The following is a 25,238-nucleotide window of genomic DNA, read 5'->3' as shown; positions in this document are numbered from 1 at the left end:
TCGCTACCATTGTCGTAAATGACGATGATGATGTGGCACTACAAGAGGAACAAGGCTCTTTGGTACATGTGGATGGTAAGTTGAGTTTAAGGGAAGGTTTGTTAGGAAATAAACTAAACTTACCAAAGACCAATAAGATTTAATTTGTTTTGGGAAAAGATATGATATATCTTTTATTAATTTCTATCTTTTATGCTTTCCTCATTAGATGATGTTTGTAATTAGGAAACTAGATAGATTTTAGGTATATAATCAATCTATGATTATTTAGGCTTGGGGAGCAAGTAAAAAATATCCTAATTGATGTGTGTTTCTAATTTTGCCTATATAAGAGGGTTTAGGCTTACTAGAAAATTAAGTGATGGTTTATTGAGGAGGAAAACCATCAATGATGGTTTATTGAGAAGGACAATCATCAAGAGGGCTATTTATTTATTTTGTGTTTGAGGGTGAACGTTCTTGGGTGATAAGGGTAAGGCTCCAAAGATAGTACTGTCGAAAGACCTAAGAAGTAGTACCCACCATCCGTTAAAGCTACTGGGCAAGATTCTCAAGAAAAGAAGAAATGATCAAAAGAATTATCTGTTGAAATGCGGTAATTTAGAAAATCTAATATGGATAATTGTCTTAAATAATCTAAAATTTATAGTGTAGGGAAAATTCTTGTAGAGAAATCCATATTGTATGAAGAAAAATCTAGAATAACTAATCACAAGTGAAAGAATAGTCGAGCAATGTACTGACATACTCCACTATAAATACATGCTATGTGTTTCAGCGTATGTATGATGAAGTGTGAAAAACAATAGAATTCCCACCAAGGTTTGGGTAAGCTAAGAGCTCCAACAAAATTAATATAGTGAGGGAAGTACTCACCGGCAACATAAGGGGTATTTTTGTCTTTTTGGTCAAACAAGCAAGTTATTTGTGTCAGCTTAGTAAAACAAAAGATTCACAACCAGTAAATCTTTGTTACTCACTATTTTTGTTTCTCACAATGGCAGTTTCGTAAATAAAATGTACCGCCGTGATTAAAGTGGTACAATTTTATCATCCATTTCGTAAATAAAATGTACCACCGTGACTAAAGTGGTACATTTTATTTACGAAACTGCCACTGTGAGAAACAAAAACGTTTCTCACAGTGAGTAATGGGGGTGCCCTCATTAACAACGTTAACCCACATATGACATACCCTCATTAACAACAGAGTTTGAGAACTCTTCAACAATGGTGGTCGAGAAATTCTTCAACAATGGAGAGAACACTCACAAACAACGACAAATGTTTACCATTAATATAAGGTTAACCATGCCCTTAAGTTATATATTTTTCTTAGGGTTTTTCATTAAATTTGACAGCTTGTTGGGGTCAGGTTTTGTTGCGGTGTTAGCGGTGTTGAGGATGATGTTTGTGTGTGATGATGGGCATGTTCCTCCATTGTTGCTTTGAAATGAAGAAAAAAGATGAAGGGAGGATGAAGAAGGATGGATGAACTAAAGCAACTAATTGCAAGAGATGAAAAAAAAATCAAGAAATCAAGTGATCTTGGGTGATTATAGGGATACTAAAAAGTCAAAAGGTGGTGAAATAGTGATGGTAAATTCAAGAATCATAAAGCTAAAGAAATGGTATACTCTTGAATTAAGAAATCAAAGACTTAATTTACATGGAAATAGTGTTGGATTAATAAAGAACAACCAAGAAATGTCCTCTGATTCTAAACAACTTCTTAATTTTTGCCGCGATGAAAAAGTGTCCGATAAACGCTTTATTGGTAATCCTAAAATGATGGACAAAGGTTAGAGATTTGTTAAAAAGTATTCTAAAAAAAAAAGACTTTATTGCTTCATGAGTATTTGGTCAAGTTTTTTAGGGGCAATAATCAGGTTTATTTTACCTATTATTTCTGGGGAATTTGACATCATTCTTATTGTTGTTTTTGTCATCATGATTATATATGTTTTCACCTGCATTGGATATGTAACTGTGAGGTTATATTTGGATTTCTGTGACAAGTTTTTAAATTGGAGGATTGGTGAAGATACGGGTGGGAAGGACCAAGGATGATAAAGGAAAACGGATAGTGTTAGACTATGGTCAGTAAGCATTGAACAAAAAATTTTATTTTTAACTTTGGTAGCTGTAAAAAAACATTTTGAGCAACCCTAAGATATCAACTTAAATATATAGAAATGTTTTTAAACTAGATAAACCCGTGCGATGCACGGTTTGTTTGTATTTTAAAAACAAATATATTTTTTTTTTGTATTTATGTGAAAAAAATTTGTTATTTTATTCGTGGTATATTTAGATAAATTTCCACGGGAATTGAAAGATTTAGATAAATTTCCTCTCATTAGTTATATATTTAGATAAAATTCTTAATCTCAAAAGATAATATTTTATATTTAATTGATTTAAACTTTACAATCTTATTCGCCAATTTTGCTTATGTGGCATTTGAATTATTTAATTCTAAAAGAAATTGTAAATCTCTTATTTAATTGGCTATAACTAAAATTTATAATCCTACATGACACATTAAGAAAATTTAATCCTAAGTGACTCTCTAAAAACTCGAGAAAAAACTCCCCTTTATATATATATTCTAGTACGTGCCTCGGGCGTTATCGCGGATACCCATTTTAAAGAGTGTCTTATTTGTGGGCATGTTATGTATTATAATTATAATTAGGGTTATTTTCAAAAAACCACCCAAAAATGTGTTGAATTTCTAACTAACCACCCAAAAAAAAATTTATTTTAAAATACCACCCATTAAATTAATTTTTTGCTCAGATTCCCACCCAATTTGAAAATCCGGTGGTTTTTTAGCTTGTGGGGCCCAGTTTAGTTATTTCCCTTTTTTGTTTTCCCTTTTCTCTCGACTTCACTGTCTTTCACTCTGTTTCTCATTCAATTCTCCCAACTAACCCTATTCTACAATCAAATTTCACTCCTTTTTTCAGCGAATTCCCCCTTTCTTCATAAATTGCTGTGCATTGTTCAATTCAGAACCCTAAATTCGACATTAAAACCCTAATTGTACTTGCAACAGGAATTAATCTAGAGTAATTGCTTGAAGTGGGGTTGTTTAATTGCAAAAAAGTCGCCATCTTTTGCTGTTTACTGGGGACCAGGAGCTTAGGTGAGGAACCTGACAATAGCTCAGTGCAATGGCGTCGAAAGAGGTAAGCAATTTTGTTGTTTGTGTTTAATGTTGAAGGTTGTTGGTTGTTGATGGTATATTTGCAATTATGTGGAAAGTTAGGGTTGTTTGTGTATTTGATTGAGTTATGTATTCTATTACTGTAATTGTTGTTGAATTATTTAATTAGGGATGTACTTAGGAGAGTGAATTAGGCGAATTGTTTACTACTGCTATGTGTAACAAAGTTGCATTTTTTGTGCATGTGAATTGTGTTGAAAGTGCATAATTTTGCTTTATACAATGAACAGGTTGTTGCTGATGTTGATTATGTAGCTGTTAAGGTTAGACTAGGGGGGGTGTTTGTGAACAAAAAAATAAAGGGGAAGACATTATGTGGGTATGAGGGTGGCTTTGAATATTGGAGGTACAAGTGTAAAGTTAGTGAGATGTCTGTGAACTTTGTTAGGGAATCTTGCATTTGGGGCTTTGTGAAGTTAGATATGCATGTGCCAAGGCTGTTCAATGTTTGGTATAAGATAAAGGGGAGGACTCGGTCAAGTGGGAAAAAGGAGATTGTGAGTGACAGTGATGTCTAAGGCTTGCTAGAGACAATAAACAAGGATAAGGTTGTTATAGTTTATTGTACTAGCCCTGAAGTGAGTATTGTACAACCCACCCAAAAAACAAAAGTCAAACCTAAGCCCAGTGAAGTGAGGAGGAGCCCTAGGTTTAAGCAGCAGTTGGCAATTAAAGACAAAGAGGAGGCAGAAAAAACCAGCAAAGGGGTAGACAGGGTTGATGAGCATACTGAGAACACCACCACCAAAAAGAAACTGTTCTCTGACAGTGTGAAAGGGAAGAACAAATTGGGTGAAGAGGAAGGTACTTCTAGGCAAACAGGGAAGAAGGGAAAGGGAAAAGCAAAAGGGAAAAGGAAGAATAAGTGTACGAGTGAGGTGGACTTGGAATCAGACTTTGGATCTGATTCATCAAACTCTGATACTACCATAGAGTGGGAAGTTGGGGAAGAAGAGGGGGATTTTGAGGAGGGGGAGTTTCAAGATCTAGATGACAGTGTGGGCAAGATATTAGCAGAAGTGAATGCTAGTGTACAATGTGTGCAAGATGACAGTGATAAAGAGTTGCAGCTCCCTGAGTACAACGTTGAGAGTGAACTGTTGAGAAATGAGGTTGCTGTAGAGAGAGAGTTTACATCTGACTCTGAGGAGTTGGATAGCCCTAGAGGTTCTGATGAGGAGCAAGACAATTGCCCAACTTTCCATCCACAGACTGACTTCAAAAAACCCATTGAATTGGTCAAAGGTCTGAAGTTCCAGAACAACAAAATTCTGAGGAGAGTGTTAAGGGTTCATGCTATTCAGAATAGGTGTGAGTATTGGTATTTGCACAATGACAGTACCAAAGTAACTATTCAGTGTAGAAGGAGGTGTCAGTGCAAGTGGAATGCTAAGAAGTGTAAGCTACCTAAGTGTACTTGTGTAGGGGGGAGAAGATGTCACTTTAGGGTAGTTGCAAGGAGGTCTATGAACCAAGACTGTTGGAAGATTAAGAGTCTGAATTTGAAGCACAAGTGTTTCAGAGTTAGGAGCAATTTAAACCTAACTGCTGAATTTTTAGCTGAGAAGTACCTTGAGGATTGGAGAAGTGATCCAGGCTGGAAAATAAAGAGCTTCAGGAGGAGGGTGCTAGGTGACACTGGCATTGAAATTACATACAGCAAGGCTTGGATGGCTAGGGCTAGGGCTAAGTTGCTGATATATGGATCAGCAGCAGAGCAGTATGCTAAAGTTTGGGACTATGGGAAGGCTATCATTAAGTATAGCCCTGGTACTGTGTGCAATGTTGTAGTAGAAGGAGTTGACCAGCCTGAGCCTCCTCAATTCCTGAGAATGTTCATTTGCCTTGCACCTATGGCAAGAGGTTTCCTGTCAGGCTGCAGACCACTGATTGGAGTTGATGGGTGCCATCTCAAAGGCCCTTATCCTGGTCAAATACTAGTTGCAGTTGGTAAAGATGGCAATAATAACATATATCCTATTGCCTGGGCAACAGTTGAGATTGAGAACACACACACTTGGGTGTGGTTCTTAGAGAGTTTAATGAAAGCCTTGAAGGATGAAAATCAAGGCCTTGGTTTTACCTTTATGTATGATAGGCAAAAGGTATACTTCTAAACATTGCATTTATTTTTCTGTTATTCTAAAGATTCATTATTCTAAAGGCCTTGGTTTTTTTTTTTTTGAATAGGGTTTACTAGAAGCTATGGAGCAGGTGGTGCCTTATGCAGACAAAAGGTATCGTGTGAGGCATATATGGGAAAACTTCAAGCTACAATTTAGTGGTGCAACTTTCAAGGAGTTGTTTTGGTCAGCAGCTAGGGCAACAACTTTGGTATGTTTCTACATTGTTATGGGTGTTTAACTGATTAAATCTATGTGTCTGTGTTGTATATCTATGTGTCTGTTTTATGTGTTTTAATGTTGTCTGACTATGTGTATTTGATGGATGTGTGTGGTGTTTCTTGCTTAGTTTGACTTTGAAGTGGCAATGGAATCAATTAAGTTTCTGTCTGAAGAAGCATATGAATATCTAGCTGAGATCCCAGCTCAACACTGGTCCAGACATGCATTTAGTCCATTCCCAAAGTCTAACATGTTGCTCAACAATGTATGTGAGACTTTTAATGCGGTCATCAAAGAAGCAAGGGATAAGCCAATTTTGACTCAGATGGAGTGGCTTAGGAGGTACATGATGAGAAGGAACCATGAGAAATGGGAGAGTTATCAGGAAATGGAAGGTAAGGTTGTTCCTTATGTGAAGAAGACATTTCAAAGGATAGAACCTGCTGCTAGACATTGCATTGTGCAGATTTCAAGGGGTGATACTTATGAGTTAGAGTTGAACTCAGACCTAGTGACAGTTGATCTCAGCAAACAAACATGCTCATGCTACCACTGGGAGCTAACAGGCATCCCATGTGTGCATGCATATGCATGCATCATGGACAAGAGGGCTGACCCTGAAGATTATGTGGATGATGCATATCTTGTGTCCACTTATATGCTTGCACACAGGCACGAAGTGGCAGCTATGCCTGGTCCACATCACTGGGAGAAGGTGAAGCTGAGGCAACCTCTGCCACCAGCAGTAAAAATTCAGCCTGGGAGGCCAAAGTCAAAAAAGAGAAAGTTGGAGAAAGGGGAAGTGGTTGGTGGTAACCAGCAAGAGCAGCAACATTTGAAAAGGAGGAGCACTTGCAAGAACTGTGGGCAATTGGGACACTATGCTAAGACATGCAAAAACCCACATGTGGCTCCTGTTGTTGTCTCATCCCCAAAAAAAGGAGGAAGACCTGCTGCGCACAGTGAATGGGTGAATGACCAGAGGAAGAAGAAAGCAGAAAGAGCTTTGAAAGAGGTACAAAATATCCTACATAGCAGTGATTTAGGGTCAGATGTGTTTATTGAGAAGTATCATCCTAATTACTGTTAATTTGGCTGTGCAGAGTGCCCTTGGTGGTACACCAGGACCCAACAGTATTGCTAATAGGAGGTTCCCTCAGGAAGAGCAGCAGAAGAAGCAGCACACTACTCAGCAGTCTCAAAGTCAGCAGACTCTGCATCAAGAGCAGCCTCAGAGTCAGCATCAGCAGAGTCAGCAACAACAGCAGACTGACCACCATCAGCTGAGCCAGCTCACTCAAGCATCAGTAACAACATCTCCCACTACCTCAGCCAGACCACCCAGAACCAAGATGAAGCCTCTTAGACTTAGGAAGTAGGCTGTTAGCTCAGAGCAGCCTCTTAGAATTAGGAAGTAGCTTCTGCTGACCCATATATTTGATTTTGCCAAATGTAATTTGATGTGGCTGTATTTTTATATGAGCTACAAGACAGTTTAAGTATTAGTATTTTGGACATAAGTGGTTGGATTGTTAATTGAGTCCCTTATGTTTTGAATTTGACAATAGCACTGATATAGTGCATTATTAGTTAAAATATATGGGTCATTTTTCTGGTTTTTTATACCATTTGCATAGTTATTCAGTTGCTGGTTGTTTAAACCCATTGCATATTTATTCAGTTGGTGGTATTTTAAACTAACAACAACAATAAGACAAACTAAAACAAGTGTTTTTCATTGATAGCATAATAGTACCATTACAAATACTCTTGCTTTAACACCACCTCCCACTTAAACCATTTTATTCATTACAAGATAACCTAGGACAACCAACAAAACAGAACACAACACAACTAAATAAACTTGGAGCTTGTTGTCACAACCACTGCTTCTGATCAATTTCTTCCTATCACCAGTGAGGGCCTTGCATTTCAGTTGTAAGGTGTCAACCTCATTAAGCAAACACCTTCTCTGGCCAGTCAAGTCATCCACATCCCTTTTCAAAGAGTTGATTTCACCTTTCATCAACTTTTTGTCAAGGAGCAATTGGTTAATGACAACTCTTTGCCAATCAGTACCATCTTCATTGTCCACCCATTCAAAAGCTTTGCACCCCCTTGTTTCAGTATTAGGGTCATATAACTTGCAAGCCAAAAATTTCCTCCCAGGGTTCTCATTTGTCCAAGAAGTCAATTTTGCTAAAGGTAATCCACAATTGCATTTCCTCTGGTTTGTGGGAGATGAGTTATTCCATGACATCTTCATCCCTGCAATACAGCATAATAGTACTCAGTTAGTTTAACAATTTACATCAACTAAACAAAGATTCAACCACATTAACATATCCTCAGTCACACATACTCACTGTGGTGGTTGCGCTCCATAATGAGGGTAACCAGGGGGGGCCATGTACCATTCTGTTTCATCCTGTACTCCAACATACAGTCAGCCAAAAACCCAGGATCATCTGTGGTCCCAACATGTATGGTGTACACCTCCTTATTAGGTAACCTCCTAATCATCTTGAACACATCCCCATCATCTTCTAAATTCCTAAACTTCCCTTTATACACATACTGGAATGTAGGGAGCAATAGTTCAACTGATCCTTCTAATGGATCATCCATCTCACGAAGTTGATCATCAAATTCTATAGCTGTATCCAACAAGTTACTTCTGCCTACTTCATATTCAATGTCTATAGTTACACTTAAATATTTAAATTTGAGAACAATCTTATTCTCCTCCATTTCTACCACAACAATTACAACAACAAACAAACACAAAGAACAAGGTTACAAATAAAGCAAACTTAACTGTAATTGAAAGGAAAAACCACAATTCAGTACTACCACATACCCTAATTGACAAAATATCTCAATTAAATCGTGTATATGAAAAAACCCTAATTAATGAATCCCACAAATTCCCCCAATTAACATTTTGCAAGAACCCTAATTTTTCCAGATAATTGAGATTACCTTGTGCGAATTCAAGTGATGTCGTTGCTGCAGATGCAAATGCAATTAGAAGCAAGCTTAATTTTGTGTAATTTGGGGAAAATTTTTGTTTAGGAGCAAAAATTGAATAAGGAATACACTTTTATAGGAAAAATCGGGGGAAGAAAACAAATAAAAGCATAAACTAGCCGTTATGTGGGCCCCACAAGCTAAAAAACCACCGGATTTTCAAATTGGGTGGGAATCTGAGCAAAAAATTAATTTAATGGGTGGTATTTTAAAATAAAATTTTTTTTGGGTGGTTAGTTAGAAATTCAACACATTTTTGGGTGGTTTTTTGAAAATTTTCCTTATAATTATAATTATAACAATTATAATAATAATTATTATTAGTATTTTTTTTAAAATGTTCGATACAAAAAGAGAGTAGAAAAACTACCTATTATTCTTTTTTCATGTTTGTTATTATTTTCTATTTTTGTAAGTTGCACTATATTCACTTGGTCTACTACGACCAATGTTTGTGAATTATACATATAAAAATATATAAGTAAGATATTATTTATCAAAATTCTATGTCGACATATGTGCTTAATGTCAATGGGACACTAAAATAATAGAGGGAGTATAATTTTGTGAAAGAAGAGCGCGTCGGTAAAAAAAAATAATAAAATAAATAAAAAGTTAAAAATAATTATTTTCTTAACACGTAAAATCAACATATTATATTATTGGCCTAATTGGACCATATGTAATATATATGGCTGGTAAATGGGCTACATAGACTTTGCAAAACCCGTAAAGTTCTAAGACTTTGCTAACATTGATTTGAATTCACTTCAAGATTCCCTTGTATTGTACAGTTTCTCTTGTGTCCTAATTTTAGTAGTTTTTTACTTCTTTAATTTCATTAACAAAATCACAAACATATTACAACATAATATAAAAAATACATGATTCTAAAGTTTTAATGGTAAATCAATGGTAGACTAAAAAAATTAATGATACATGGCCATATTTATATATAATTATAATTACGAGGTTATTTGTATAGGGATAAAATTGTATTGTTAATTGGATATTCATATTAATTATAATATGTGGTGTGTTGCTATAAGTAAAATTCTATTGTCAATAAAAAGATAACTTTTTTTCAAAAGAATTGAATAATAAATTATTTTATGTATACTTTTTTATCCTAAACAAATCTATCCAATCTAAACTAATGTGGCATATAATCTAATTACAATAATATCTATTTGTCGCTTACATGGCTTGACACTTGGCAAAAAATTGGAATTCCAAGTGTCGATGTCTCGTGACTTGGCTGCAAGACCGACTTTATTTATTAGTGATATGATATGATTAGATTTTTTTTTATTTCCTTTTGATATGCTATTTAATTTGGGACACATGATGCGATGACTAGATACTTGGCCCATTTTGCTTAATTTGCTATTTAATCATTAGTGCAAAAATAAGCTTCACTATTTATGTATATAAGGTCAATTATGTGGGCATTGAATTAATTTTCACATACTACCTCCATTTCAATTTATGAGACATAAAAGATTTCAAAGTTGCATCTAATACAAAATTACAAACGGAGGTAGTAAAAAGTAAATTTGAGGGTAAATGAGTAAAAACAATTTGAGGGCTAACACTGTATTTTTTTGGCATAAAAGCATTACTAAGAGCAAAATGTAGGGGCAAATTTGTCCACACACTGTAGATAAGGATTTTTTTATTTGTGGGTTGTGGCTTTTAAAGGTTAGAGATTTGTCAATAAGTCTTTAGAGTATATGTCTTGGATTTGAGTTTTGTTTAGAGAGGGTAATAAAGTCTTGTCGGATTTTCCTAGTTATATTGTTCCTATAGATCTTCCTATGAATGAAAATTAGTCCACAAGTTGGGCCATCTTTATTAAAATTAATAAAAAAGGTTTATAAAGCATATAACTTTTTTTTTTTCAGAAAAAGGTAGTAGACTAACATTGAGGCGTTGTTCTCTTCACCTTATATTCGCTGAAATAAAATTATTTTTACTAAATTGAAAATATTTTTATTAATTCTCTATTATATTTCTTATTTACGGTTATTAATGTTTACTAAATCAAAATTATTTTTACTGAATGTTATGACTTAGAGATTTAATTAAAATCCTTGAAAAAAATTAAAATCCTTGAAAAAAAGGGGTCAAACAAAAAAGGAAGAATGAGGTCGTACTTAGAGATTTAATTTAATATGTGATCTCATATCCATTAATATCTCATGACTCTAATGCCTCTACTAGTCTACTGTAAATATGAGTTATATAAAACAAAAAAAACTGAACTAAAGCTTGGGCGTGTGGGAGAAGGGTTTTTTTTATTTTTTTTATTTTTTTTATTTATTTTTTTTATGGTGTTTAGAGAGCTACAAGGGCAGATGTTGAGAATCGATCTAAGGATCTCTTAGAACCGGGAGGGAGGGAAGCTCTAACCACTTGAGCTATTCCTCACTCTCAGAATGTTGAGGGAACCGGGAGATGGTTGTTAATGTTAGGAATCCTCTTTGTTTTAGGAAATTATCCCAACAACTTAAATATCTAATGAAAATCCTAAAATAGATTTTTTTTTTTTATTATTTATTCTCAACTCAACAGAGTCAACACAATTTAATTCCATTATCTATAGTATGAGGAGTTTTTTTTTTTTTTTTTTTTTTTTTTTTTTTTTTTTTTATATATAGGTTAGAACTGGAAAAAAAAAAAAAAAAAAAAAAAAAAAAAAGCATTAGGATGTCCTCATCACGAGGGGTACTCCAAATGTATTAGAAATAAGAATAGTAAAAAAAACTAGAGTTATTACAAACATCAATATTCATATTATCAGGAACTAAATATCCCACATTACCTATCCAATCTGCTACGCGATTTGCCTCCCGATAGATAGGATGCTCCAATTATGAAATTGAGAGAGGAGAGAACGAGTGTCTTTGATAACATGCTCAATATGCCAATTAGGGACTCTGTTCAAGTGTCTTTTATTGAGTTGATGACTTGTTGAGGTAAATATTGTTCTTTACCAACAAGTCAAATACCTTATCTTGTTCTAGAGTATTAAGGGGCTGCCCCTACTTTTGCTGGTTTCAAAGGATTGATAAACTCGCTAACGTAACACAATAAAACAGTAAAGAAGTTGTCCTTAAAGAATTTTAAAAAGTTAGTTTACTAAAGAAACGAATAGATGCACATATGAAAAAAGATGCAAATACTTTCCATTAATTGAAAGATAAAGTCAGGGCTACAATTGTACTAGTCGAAGGAAAAGTTACCTCCATGTTCTTACAATTGGAATAAACGATTGGTATTCAATACATGCTACTAAGCAAAGGGGAATCTAAGAAAGCTAAGAGGAAAGGTTAAAGAAAAAGAAATGTTTTTTGTTAATTGATTTGTTGATGTCTTTCCCTTGAGCGTTCTCTCTTATTTATATGCAATCTTGGTGCGGTTTACTCCACTAACTCTGATATGACTCTTGGCGTCAAACCTCCTTTGAAATTCAAAGTATTCTACTTGTCTTAAATCGGCTCTATCTTACTCCTTGGGCTTTCTAATTGGGCCTTGCCCATTAAGTCGTACCTTCATCGCTGGACTAAGTCTTTAATAATGTTTTAAAGTCCATTTCTCCTTAGTCAACATTCATAAGTCAAGATAAATCGGAAATTTTAATTTTGGGTGTAACATGATAAAAAGATTATCACCTTCAATTTGAATGTTCTGAATGCCGCAATGAAAATTTAGTTGGGCTCCTTTACGAAGAGTTGTAGCTTCTGCAATGAATGTTTTTATGTCGCCGAGGTTGAAAGTAAAAGCCTTAAGAACTGCCGCTATTGTCTCTAATGATGATTCCTGCTGCTGTTGAGTTGTTGTGGACCGACCCATGGAAGTTGAGATTGAAGAAGTTGATCGGAGATGGCTTCCATGATACAAGAATGAATGATGAGGAGAGTGTGTGGGGAGAATGGATGTGACCTCTCGAAATGGGAGATCCCATAGAGGAAAAGGTATCATGGTAAATCCTTAAACAATAGTACAAGAAGTTAGCAGGGTATCCATTTGTTTATAGAGTTATACCAGTAGTAAATTTTAACTCCCAAAACACTGGCATGAAAGGAGGATGGCTTTTAAATTTGACCATAGAGTCAGGTGATGCCCTAAAAAGTCCAACTCGGATTCGGGCACTGAGCCTCAGAGAATGCGTACCTACGTTGTAGTGTCAATTGACCGACGAATAGCATTACTCAAATTGACAAGTGTTGTGGTTTGAACCCAAATTGGAACCGCTAGTTTTCGTTTGTTTGAACATAAATTTGTTATTTGATAAACCAAATTCAAGAGTACGCAACAGGAGTAGATATATATTGTGCTACTTTTTTAAAGTTTCACAAATTTATTTTTGGAAAAATTACTCGGAATAATTCGACCATTGCCTTATCCGCCCAAAATAATCCTACCTTCGATTATTTTTTAATAATCCGACCTTTATATCTCTTCTGTTTTAAATGGTCCTAACCGGTCATCCAACTTGTTATTACAAATTACTAGACACGTGTCAGCCTATGATTGGTCAAAAAAATGTAAAACAAAATAAATAAAATTAAAATTAAATAATAAAGATAAAAATAAATTAAAAAAAAAAAACAGCAAAATAAAATTTTAAAAAAAAAAAAAAAAAAAAAAAAAACCCAAACCCATATTCCGGCAGCCCCTGCCACCGGCATTCCGGCCACCATCTCCCTTTCCCGATTCCGGCAACCCCCTCTCCTACGGTCCTACCTAACCCAACCCACCGAAACAAACCCCTTCTTTAAATTCCACATTATTTTCTCACTCTATAATTCTCCCTTCACTCAGACATTTCATCAAAACACCCTTCGTGCAACTCAACTAATCAACGTTACTGAACTCCGTTTACCTTACATCAATGGCGGAATTCACCTTCAACTCAAAACGACACAACAACTATTGCTACACCTTCAACTTCATCTTCTCATCAATCCCTTTTTGGGTTAACTCAATCCTCACCCCAAATCAACAACAAACAAAAGAGAGAAAACAACAAAGACTTAATTTACATAGGAGTGAGAAAATGAGCTTGGAGCAAATGGGTATCCGAAATTCGAGAACCCAGAAAAAAATATCTCGAATATGGCTTGGTATGTACATTCAACACAACAGAAATGGTGGCGCGTGCTCACAACGTTGCTGTACTTTGCGTATATCAAAGGACAAAGGTGGCTCAGCAATTCTTCTCAACTTCCCTGAACTCGCTCACTCCCTCAACTTGCTTGCGTCGAATTCACCGCGTGATGTTCAAGCTACTGCTGCTTTAGCCGCCGCAATGGAGTGATGGTTTCGGTGGGTGGGCTGGGTAGGAAGCGGAGGTGGTTCGATGGTGGGTCTACTGGAGAGGTGACCGTAGTTTTTTTTTTTTTTTTTAATTTTTCAATATTTTTTTATTATTTTGATCAATCACGTTCACGTTGTAACACCTGTGCAAACAATCTCATATCACAAATAGTAACCTGCTTAGCTAGTTTCAAGTCTCTTTGGCCCATTGGGAGCGGATTGGGTATAAAGGTGGGAATATTAAAAAATAATCGAAAGGTGGGATTATTTTGGATAAATACGGCAAAGGTCGGATTATTGCAGGCAATTTTTCTTTATTTTTTTGACTCATTTTTTTATATTTTAATTTTTATACTATGACTTGTCTTATCCCTCTAAAAACCCTTTTTTTTTTTCTTTTTTTTTTTTTTTGACATCTACAAAAACTGTAATTTTATACAAACATCCCTTGCTCTAATTTTGGAAAACTGACTAAAAATCCTCACAGCACTAGGACCTAAAATCTTGTCTTCAATTTACGAAAAAAAGGGGTAAAAACTTCAGAACTGACAATGACAATAGAAAAATAAAAACTACTAGAGTCGAATGTCACAAAGAAAAATCAATTAAGAAGCTCATGAAACCCAGAAAGGAAGTAAGAAACTTTGTAGAACCAAAAGAGCAATTCATTGAATCTATGGCTACAAGCTTTAAAGCATTAGTCTATTAGTACAATAACACAACTGATTCGGTTCATATGAACACAGGAAATCATTAGGATATTGCAGAGAATCACCTCATGAGGGATGATCCACCCGATTTAAAAGCATCAAGACATTCTCCACTTCAGCTGCAACTAGAAAATAGGCCGCCTTCCACCTCACTTTTAAGCTCCAACTACTTCAACCATTTCCTGCTCTACTGTGGCAGGCACAACAGGGTTATATTGATAGTGGAGTTCCCCAACATCGTCCCCGGTTAGCTTCTTCCATCCATCAGGTCCGACATGATAAACTGCAAAGTGAACAATTAGCACTAGTATTTACAAAAATGTCCAGCTGCATGTGCGAGATAAAATAACATACCACTGACAACTCCACCACTAGCTCCGTCACGGTATGTAGCATGGTAAATAGCTCTTCTAGCTAGCTCAGATGCTTCTTCAACTGTCATATCATATCGATACCTGGAGATGTAATGTAAACAATCCATAATGTCATAACTCATAAGGCAATGCAACTTGTACTAGTTGACTGAAACTCTGAATTTTTTTTATAACAAATGTAACTTATATGTCTACGAGACTGTGAGTTGAAGAATATTGAACATCCATATATTCATATTAAAAAAAAAAAAAAAAAAAAAAAAAAAAAGAGTATTGTCTAGTTTTTACTTTTGTCAGTCACTAAACAGACATTTCCAATGTATGGACTTACTGAAATGGAAACGACTAAAAAAGGTAACACGAAAAAAAAAAATGACAACCTACCCCAATAAATTAAGGACTCTTCCAAATATATATGGTCCTAATTTTTACCATACAATTTACAATATGCCACAAAAAAAATTGAAAAAGAGAGGGGTTTCATGAAATTGAACCCTATAAATAGAACAGCATAGACAGTAGCACTGCATCTCTTTAAGTTTTAACCATTATTCTAGAGAGGGCCGGGCCTCAAAGGATCGGTTTGCTTTGGTGGAAAACCTTTATTTCTCCATTTTCCTATGTTTTGTTGAAGGGTGGAAAACAATTTTTCCATAAGTAGAAACTAAAAAATTGCTTTTTAAAGAAGGAAAATCATTTTCCATATGTAACGAAGGTATGTATGCCACATTTCCTTTTTACTCCACTTTTCCATTTTCTCTCCTCTATCATTCCCCTCCCTTTTACTTCCATTTTCCTTACTTTTCCATAGGTTTTCCTATAATCAAATAAACAAAGGAAAACTTTTTTCACAATCATGTTTTCCATCAAAACAAACAGAGCCTAAAACTGCCACTAAAAAACAGCAGCAAAAAGGCTGATATGTTTCCTGGCCAGAAAAATCATCTAACTGCAGCAACAGAGTAACTACATATATAGACAACCTAGATACTTAGCATGTCAAAGAAACAAACTAGGCAGTAACTTTTAAGGGCTGAAGAATTCTCCTATATACAAACAAATACTGCAGAGAAATATAAACCAAAAAAGAGAGCAGATATGAAGGCTTTGATAGCACTTGGAGAGCCTAAAGGTATAGTAAAATCAGATGTCATATTTACATGAAGTAATACCCAATTAAATTCTCAGAGTTTTCACCAAAAGAAGGTAAGGGGTAAATAAGAATGTGATAGAAGGAAGCAATCACCTAAATGCTAATACTGGCCCATATTACGGATGGCCAAAAGGTGCAGAGCCTATATTTTGATTTTCCACTGCTTGCTATAGTCTTAATCCTAATATAAAATTCTTTCATAGTTGATTATGTAATGTGAATTGTGGAAATTCAAAAGAAGCATATGGATGCAACGTCCCAACCAGAGTTGAGTAAAGATTAGATAAACCTTATAAAATCAAAGGTTATCAAAGAAAGAAAAATGTTACAGGCTAAAGCAATCCAAAAATCAAAGAAAAAAGGTACCAACCCATTGTCAAGCACACCATAAGCATATGGGGAACCAGATCCAACAGAGAACCGCATTCCTTTGAGCCTTCCACCTTCACTGTCCACATAGTATAGACCAGGCCCCTATAAACCACATAGAAACACGCAACTTGTAACTTGGGACCCCATAAATCAAACTGACACAGACAACAGGCAAAATAAATTAAGAATCATTCTATTACCGTTTCATCCCACCCAGCAATCATTGTGCCAACAGAGAGACCCATGCCTCGGTAGTTATACAGAATGTTTGCTAGCAATTTTGAAGCTCCTGTAACAGAAATTCTTCGTTTGTTTGCAAGTTCATGTAACCGGCACTGCAAAATCATACAAAACCTGTCATTCTTTCATAGATACACATGGTACCAAACAACTAAAATGGTATCCTAATAGGCTAATAGCAATAGAACCACAAATACAGTGTCAACCTAGGAGCATGGATAGATTTGCAAAAATTAGCTGGAAATACTCTCCCCACCACAGACCCACAAGAGCTCAATGACCCTTCTCATTGTATACTACATGTAGCACACTAATTAAGCAGCTAAATCATTCAGCTGTCACTCTTTTGTGATTGATAAAAATAAAGTGCAAACTCCAAATAGTGAGATACTCAAAAATCTTCTAATCATCACCAATGCTGAGTTAATGAACACTTATTTTAATCACATTCTCTCCTCCTCCCACAAATGCCACTGCTCCTATTTGTTACAAGAAAATCTCCCCACAACTGCCAACAGCATGACATCAGATATGCAACATTGGACTGCTTGTATAAAACAACTAAGTTGGGAAGGGAAAGGTGAACCCCCAGTTAAAACACACAACAAAAGTAAAATAGCTAAGAAATCAAACACATTACATCCATGCACCCAAGTGTTCTCCATCAAAAGAGGATCAACAGTTTTTCTCTCTTGTATATTGAAAAAAAATCCATTATATGTAAAATAAGAGATAAACAGATCGGAATGTTTCACTCCATTGTGCAGTATTTCTTAGAAAATAGCAACAAATGCAGTATGCAGTAATTTCAGACATGTTAGTTCCTCAGAGGCTCAGGGCACAGTTTCACATTAGACTAGAATGATTAGTACCTTAATTCCCAAGTTGCGATGCCAAAATTGGCAGTCAGCAGCTCCACCAGCCATGGTGCCAAGCATATAAGGATTAATTTCAATAATTTTCTTCACAGATTGAGATGCTGCAAAAGTTTCAAACATCGTAAGTAACGGAGGGGATGTAACAAAGAATAAGTTAGGAACATTTATTCCAAACAGTGTTTGGAAGCTTTGCAGAAAATAGCACAATCCTAATATCATGATGGGTCAAGTCTATGACATACCTAAACCGCTCCAGCAAAAAAGGGACATTGTGTGTTCAGACAGCTAAACCAAAGCAAGTAGCTTTTTGTCATTTCTAGGATGGTTTTGACCTTCCGTATCTTAAAACTCCACCCAACCCCCTCTACCAATCAGTTTTAGTGATTATTTCTCCTACATGTCTATATGGAAGAGCCATTGCATCTAAATATCTAAGCCTCACAAACACCACTAGCAGTAAGATCCGACATACTCATGGTTCAGCAATTTGATCCTCGAACATCCACTAAGGGGAATTTAATTCCTTCAACAAAAAAGTGATTCATGCTCATAACTACTACTTGTCTACAATTACAAGGCCAGGTAAGAGAGATTCCAGTAATAAATTCATTTATTTCCCAATATATTTGTTCACAGACACCAAAAGCAAACTAAACAACCAAAAGTTGCAAAACAGATAAAGGAGTACAAATTACATAAGCTCTGAATTTAAGTAGATGCAACTTCTGAAGACAAGAATGGCAAAGTTCAAGGCATCTTACGGACACTACTACAATTGAACAGAACGTAACAGAATCTGCCTCTTCACCTTTCCTTCACTATTGAATAACAAAAAAGCTAAAGCCACAACAACAAGCAACAAAAGCAAACCTACTCAGTTTGAACAGCCAAAGAAGCTATTAAAAAAGGGTTAAGTAAAACATACATATGTATCCTCCCATGCTAGCTCGGGAATCAGCAGCAACCATGACACCATGTTTGAAGATAAAAGCAAGAGTTGTAGTCCCCTTAGCAGGCTTCACCATCTGTACGGCCTCTTTCTGAAATCCATCAAACTGGAAGAAAAAATGGGAATATCATTGTAAGTCAACCAAAATTTCAATTACACCGACTAATCCAAATAAATTATATGCCTACATGTATCAACTATCAAAACATCACGATATCTTACATCGGTAGGATTAGGGAGATCGAATGAAGGGGTCATTTGCAAGCCATCAAATACTGCATCACTTCTCCGGAAAAGCGGAGCAGTTGATTCAAGACCACTTGTGTCAAGCTTCATATCGTTATCCTACAAAATCAGTCGAAAAAGCAGGGAAATTAATCCTTCAATTACAGACTTTAGCAGCTAAAAACGGCATAACACTCACCCATATCACATAAACCGACTTATAATTCCAAATCATGCTAACTTCCTGGACAAACTAGATTCAAATGCAATACAATTCTCGGCTAATTCCGAAAAAGCTAAACCCTTAATCTCATCACTCTCTCAACCTACCGAAGATAAATTGAACTATAATATCGAATTATCGAGCTTCAACGGTCTACTAATTTATTACTCTCATCTAAAACAATCAAACAAATAAAAAAAATATATATATATATATACACAAATGTAAGAACTGAACTAATTTGAGACATAATAAAGATAAAAAAGAGCTAAAAAAAAACTCAAAAAAAAATGAGATAATCAAGCTCAGACTCTCAGTAGTGAAAAATTTCAGAACAAAATTTGAAATTAATCGAAAAACAAACATCATCAACAATAAAAAATAATACAGTACAACAATTAACAACCAAAAATTACAAAATGAAGAACCTAAAAAATTTGCGAATCTTAAACAATGGTAAAAAATTGATCAAGAAGCTAATCCAAATCAAATTTAATGTAAAGCTATAAGATTGCGAGTGATTAATTGAATGAACATACCTAGAAATTGCAGATCGGAGTGAGTGTTAGGAGAGAGAAAGAGAAAATTTGGGGAGGTTTTGCGAAAAAGTAATGAAATAATACTAGTACTTGTTAACGAAGGTTTCTTGCGCCAGAGTCTACCTTTTGTAAGTGGGCCTTATTTTTAACAAAGAAATTGGGCTTTTTTAAATGGGCTTACTTTTACAGTTTTAATTCGATGGGTAATGTGAGTATGATTTATGAGCTCATGGATGGAGGATGGGTTATATGTGCATCTAATTTTTTTTTTTTTTTTTGGTGTTATAACATTTTGTACAATTAAGGGTTTGTTTGGAATCGTTTTTTATTTTCAGTTTTTAAATTTTTTAAAACTAAAAAAACCAAAAATAGGATACAAGAAAAATGTGTTTCCACTTTTTTGTTATCAGTTTTTAAAATTATCATAATTTAAATAAGTTTAACCAATTTTTGATTCATTATATGACATACAGTATAAAGTACTACCTCCATTCCTGAAAGTTCGACTCACTTACTATTCATCAGGTCAAAATAAAATAACTTTGACCACATATTATGATTTATACAATAGAAATAAATTAGTAATAGATATTATATTTATGATATTATTTTTCGTAGATTAGGATAATTTTTGTATATATTTTGTATCTTTATCGTTCTAGGTTTCCTAGTCTTGTAAAACTCTATATATATTGATCAATAGTACACACTCCACATTGAGGAGTTTTCCCGAAATCTAACATGGCATCAGAGCTTAGGTTTTAGATCACAATTTTTTATTTTTCCAATTTCTTGATTTTGTTTTTTTTGGGACCTTTTTAGCGTCAACAAGCTTCCGCACTCAATTTTTTCAATTGATTTCCACTTTATGTTAATCAATTTCCACTTTCTGTCAATTGATTCCCACTTTCTTGGTACGCACTGCCATATTATTTCCTTTTGTGCCATGGCTAAGGACGATGAAACCCCCACTCCACCGCCTCCTCTGCCTTCGACGGAGTACCATCCGGCTCTCTCCGTCAACAACATCAAGAATGCTATCCCTGTAATTCTTGATCGGGAAAAAGTTCAATACTCTAATTGGGTGGAGTTGTTGTTTGAAGTCCATTGTCATGCATTTAATGTCCTCGATCATATTGATTCGACCGTTGCAAAACCAACTGATATTTCATCATCGTTGTGGCTACGCCTTGACTCCATTGTCAAGCAATGGTTATATGGAACCATCTCCATTGATCTTTTGCATACCGTCCTTTGTAGAGGAGATACCGCTCAACAAGTATGGAATAAGTTGAAAGACATCTTCTAGGACAACAAGAACACAAGGGTCGTCTACCTCGAAAACCAATTTAATACTCTTCACCTATCAAATTTTTCAGACGTTTCTTCATATTGTCAACAATTGAAGAATTTGACAGATCAATTAACCGCGGTCAATCAGCAAGTGACTAAGCAAAAGCTCGTAATTCGGCTAGTTTCAAGGCTCGTAAATACATATTACGATACGGTAGCTACCATTATTTAGCAGACGGACCCGCTGCCCTCCTTTGAAACAGCCCGTTCACGTCTTCTCCTTGAGGAGACTCGACGTTCCAACGATCAGGGAACAAATTAATTGTTTATGGCTCAACAAACGAATATTAGTGCTCCAACCACCACCGCACCTCCACAACAACAGCTCCAACTACAGCAGCGAACCGGCGGGGGAGGCGCCGACAAAGACGATGGTCGCGGCCAAGGGCACGGTGGCCTAGGAAAAGGGGCCAAAGGGCGTGGCCGTGGGAAGGATGTGGGTCAAAAATAGCAGCACCTCAATGAGGCTAAGCCCTAACTTGGGCCCAACAACCAGTACAACAAATGCAATGGGCTTCTGCACCCTTCCCTTTTACACAGCAGACCCAACAATAGCCACGGCCCAATGCGCCACCTCAAAGGGCAGCATATGTGGCCCAATACCCACAACAGTACTATGTCCCATACCCGACAAATCATCCTTCAAATTATAGGCCACCCATGACCCCCACCGAGTTATGTAACTCGTTTGCTACTATGTCCCTTCCGCAAGACAACTCTTGGTACGTGGATTTGGGTGCGACATCTCACATGACCAACAATTCAGGTACTCACATGCCTCTATTTAATTTGAGCTCAAATAATTATATTTTAGTTGGTAATGGTCATCACATTCTAGTTGCAGGTTATGGTCACACTACTTTACCTCACCCTAAACCCCCACTTGCCCTTCGTGATGTTCTTTTAGCACCTTAAATTGTTAAAAATCTTATTTTCGTTAGAAAATTCACTTCCGATAACTCTATGTCAATTGAATTTAATCCTTTTGGTTTTTCTGTGAAGAACCTTCGTACAGGGAAAGTAATAACGAGATGTAATAGTTTGGGGGACCTATATCCTGTCACCACCACCACCACCACTCTATCCACATGTCTTGCTACCTCTCTCACTGTTGCGTCATCACACCTTTGACACGATCGCCTTGGACACCCGGGAAATCCTACCTTGAGTCTTCTTAGGTCTAGAAATTTAATTCCTTGTATTAAAGAGCACGACTCCATTTTTTGTGTTTCTTGTCAATTAGGAAAACATGTTCGTTTGCCGTTTCATTCATCAACTAGTACTATTTCCACTTCTTTTGAGATTATTCATGTTGATTTGTGGACATCTCATATTCGTAGTTATCAAGGTCACAAATATTATTTGGTTTTATTGGATGATTTTACCCATTTTGTGGGGACTATTCCGTTAAAATTCAAGTCTCAAGCCTTTCAATCTTTTTTGAATTTTAGAGCATATGTATCAACTCAATTCGAGTGACCTACAAAATCCTTTCAAAGTGACCATGGTAGAGAATTTGACAACGACCCTTTTAAACTATTTTGTGTTACAAATGGTTTATTCTTTCGTTTCTTTTGTCCTCATACTTCTTCTCAAAACGGGAAGGCCGAACGCATGATTTGGACGTTAAATAATATTTCTCGCACCTTTCTTATTCATGCTTCGATCCCATCTTCCTATTGGGTAGACTCCTTAGAAACAGCAACATATCTTCTTAACATTCTACCAACCAAAACTCTATCTAATGACACTCCTGCTCATGCTTTGTTTCGCAAGACGCCTTCTTATGATCATATATGAGTCTTTGGTTGCCTTTGTTTTCCTAACGTGTCAGCTACAACCTCACATAAGTTGGCCCTGAGATCCACTCCATGTGTCTTCTTAGGTTACCCCACTAATCATCGAGGCTATAAGTGTCTAAACCTATCTACTAATAAGCTTATTATTTCCCATCATGTGGTTTTTGATGAGTCCACCTTTCCATACCAAAATTTGAACAAATATCGGATTGCAGACTACTCTTTCCTTGAGAGTTTTGACCCAAGTCCATTACTTTAGCCTTTATGGCATCATTCCTCATCACAAAACCAACCTCAAACCTCACATGTCATGAGGTAGCCCACACCGCAGGCAACCCGCGGCCGCCCACCCCTAGCCTACACTGCCTCATTCCTATGCGAATCAGGTAACTCCCTAAGGAGGTTGTAGCACTCTTCCTTATTCCGCGACCCATTTACGGACTAAGCTGCAAGGCCCAAACACTCCCTAACATGCGGCTAGCCCACAAGCTTATCCTCACAACCCACTTTCACACAATAATACAGCAAGCCCACCTTCACACAATGCAATGCGCCCACCTGCTTCAACCTACACGCCCCCTCCTTTGCGTGGGGCTTTGCCCATCCAACCCATTCGCCCTCCGCCACCTTTTCCACGTGTGACGAGAAGTCAACACGGGATTTCCAAACCAACCCCCAAATATCACCATGTTAACATGACCATCTCACCTCATAAATCACCGCTCCCTAAGTCATATAAAAATGCCCTTAATGACTCTAACTAGAATGCGGCGATGCATGATGAGTTTGATGCTCTTATTAAAACAGGGACTTGGGATTTGGTACCTAGGCCTACGGGGGTGAATATTGTTAATTGTATGTGGCTATTTAAACACAAATACAAATCTAATGGTGACCTTGAAAGGCACAAATCTCGTCTTGTATGTGATGGTAGGTCGCAGGAAGTTGGTATGGATTATGATGAGACTTTCAGTCCGGTAGTTAATCCGGCCACTATTCGTACTGTTCTCAGCTTAGCTATGGCTAAAAAGTGGTTGATTCATCATTTAGATGTCAAAAATGCCTTTTTACATGGTGATTTGCAAGAAACTGTTTATATGCATCAACCTCCAGGTTTTGTTGATCGGAGAGCACCCTCCTATGTATGTCGACTTCGTAAGGCTTTATATGGGTCGAAGTAAGCTCCTAGAGCTTGGTACTAGCGATTTGCGAATTTTTTGGTCAAATTGGGTTTTATCATTGCTAAAAGTGACAACTCTCTTTTCATTTTTCGACAGGGTGATGATATGGCATATTTGCTTCTATATGTTGATGACATTATATTAGCTACCTCTTCTAACAGGTTGCATAAGGGGATCATTATCTTAGTAGCAAAATGAGTTTCCTATGTCTGATTTGGGCCCTTTGAGTTGCTTCTTAGGGATTGCGGTGACCTATACTCCTTCATATTTGCTACTTTCTCAGCAAAAGTATGCATATGAAATTTTAGAGCGTGCAGGTACGGGCTCTTGTAAACCTACAACTACTCCAGTCGACACTAAGTCTAAACTTAGTGCAGATGCAAGACCACCGTTTTGGGATCCTACTTTGTAATGCAGTTTAGCAGGTGCTCTTCAGTATCTTACCTTCACTAGGCCGGATATTGCCTATGCGGTACAACAGGTGTGTCTTTTTATGCATGTTCCCCGGGAATCTCATTATGATTCTTTGAAGCGCATTCTGCGCTATGTTCAGGGTACCATTGATCATGGCTTATTTTTATATCTGTCTACTTCTACTCGTTTGACTACTTACACTGACGCTGATTGGGAGGTTGCCCCGACACCCGTCTTTCCACATCGGGTTATTGTTGTTTCTTGTGGACAACCTTGTTTCTTGGTGTAGGGAATATTTCAACACTCAACTTTGAGCCCCACTGTGATCATGCAATTAAGCATGGTGGCGTCCAAAGGGAAGGAAGCTAGAGTGAAAGAGTCTCCAACAAGTTTTAGGAACTTGTAAATCGTCCTAGGGTGTGTGAAGGTTACACCCCATTCACGATCACGGAGATCGCTAACTCCATAGTGGTCCGAAACCATGACTAGATATTTGGGGATGATGGTACGAATCCAACCTAAAAGAGATTGAACCCGCCCTAAATAGGCCTCTACTTAATTCTTATGATATTCATGTGCGCTTTTCGATCAACATACATACAACAAGTTAATCCTAAACCTGTTTAATCTACGTTGGTTAATTACTAATGCACAAATAAATCTATTACTGGTGATCACTTGATATTAAAATCATATTAAGCCTAAAACAAAATTATTAATTATCTTATTAGGCGTGATATCAAATACAAATTCCCTTTAAACCTGCAAGAAGGGCGTGATCAAGCAATAACAACATAATCAAGCAACATAATAGTTATTGACACAACAATCATCAATATATCATAATCAAATCATCATAACATTATTAAAACATGATTAGCAAGATTCTAGGCATGATA

The 25,238-nt window shown here is 36.3% G+C and overlaps 4 protein-coding genes across 4 annotated transcripts; 3 read left to right on the top strand and 1 right to left on the bottom strand.

Moving 5' to 3' along the window:
* Positions 1 to 13,504: 13,504 nt before the first annotated feature.
* LOC110713769 (ethylene-responsive transcription factor ERF037-like) lies at positions 13,505 to 13,930 on the top strand. Its single transcript, XM_021892215.1, has one exon. It carries the CDS (start codon positions 13,505 to 13,507, stop codon positions 13,928 to 13,930), a length of 426 nt encoding a protein of 141 aa, XP_021747907.1.
* A 545-nt stretch (positions 13,931 to 14,475) lies between these two features.
* LOC110710706 (proteasome subunit beta type-5) lies at positions 14,476 to 19,730 on the bottom strand. Its single transcript, XM_021889042.1, has 8 exons — positions 19,593 to 19,730; positions 18,828 to 18,950; positions 18,582 to 18,711; positions 17,651 to 17,757; positions 16,739 to 16,873; positions 16,537 to 16,640; positions 14,994 to 15,094; positions 14,476 to 14,922 (listed from the first exon to the last, which is right to left on the bottom strand). Exons 2-8 carry the CDS (start codon positions 18,939 to 18,941, stop codon positions 14,795 to 14,797), a joined length of 819 nt encoding a protein of 272 aa, XP_021744734.1. The 5' UTR covers positions 18,942 to 18,950; positions 19,593 to 19,730; the 3' UTR covers positions 14,476 to 14,794.
* An 808-nt stretch (positions 19,731 to 20,538) lies between these two features.
* Positions 20,539 to 20,901, top strand: LOC110713761. Its single transcript, XM_021892209.1, has one exon. The coding sequence runs from the start codon at positions 20,539 to 20,541 to the stop codon at positions 20,899 to 20,901; it is 363 nt and encodes a 120-aa protein (XP_021747901.1).
* A 2,616-nt stretch (positions 20,902 to 23,517) lies between these two features.
* LOC110713750 lies at positions 23,518 to 24,628 on the top strand. The gene is made up of 3 exons (XM_021892200.1): positions 23,518 to 23,886; positions 24,022 to 24,086; positions 24,343 to 24,628. The coding sequence occupies exons 1-3, from the start codon at positions 23,518 to 23,520 to the stop codon at positions 24,626 to 24,628; spliced, it is 720 nt and encodes a 239-aa protein (XP_021747892.1).
* Positions 24,629 to 25,238: the final 610 nt, after the last annotated feature.

The sequence above is a fragment of the Chenopodium quinoa genome, unplaced genomic scaffold, assembly GCF_001683475.1.
Source record: "Chenopodium quinoa cultivar QQ74 unplaced genomic scaffold, ASM168347v1, whole genome shotgun sequence".
NCBI lineage: Eukaryota > Viridiplantae > Streptophyta > Magnoliopsida > Caryophyllales > Amaranthaceae > Chenopodium > Chenopodium quinoa.
The sequence above is the reverse complement of the archived record's forward strand: the minus strand, read 5'-3'. Positions and strand labels throughout refer to the sequence as shown.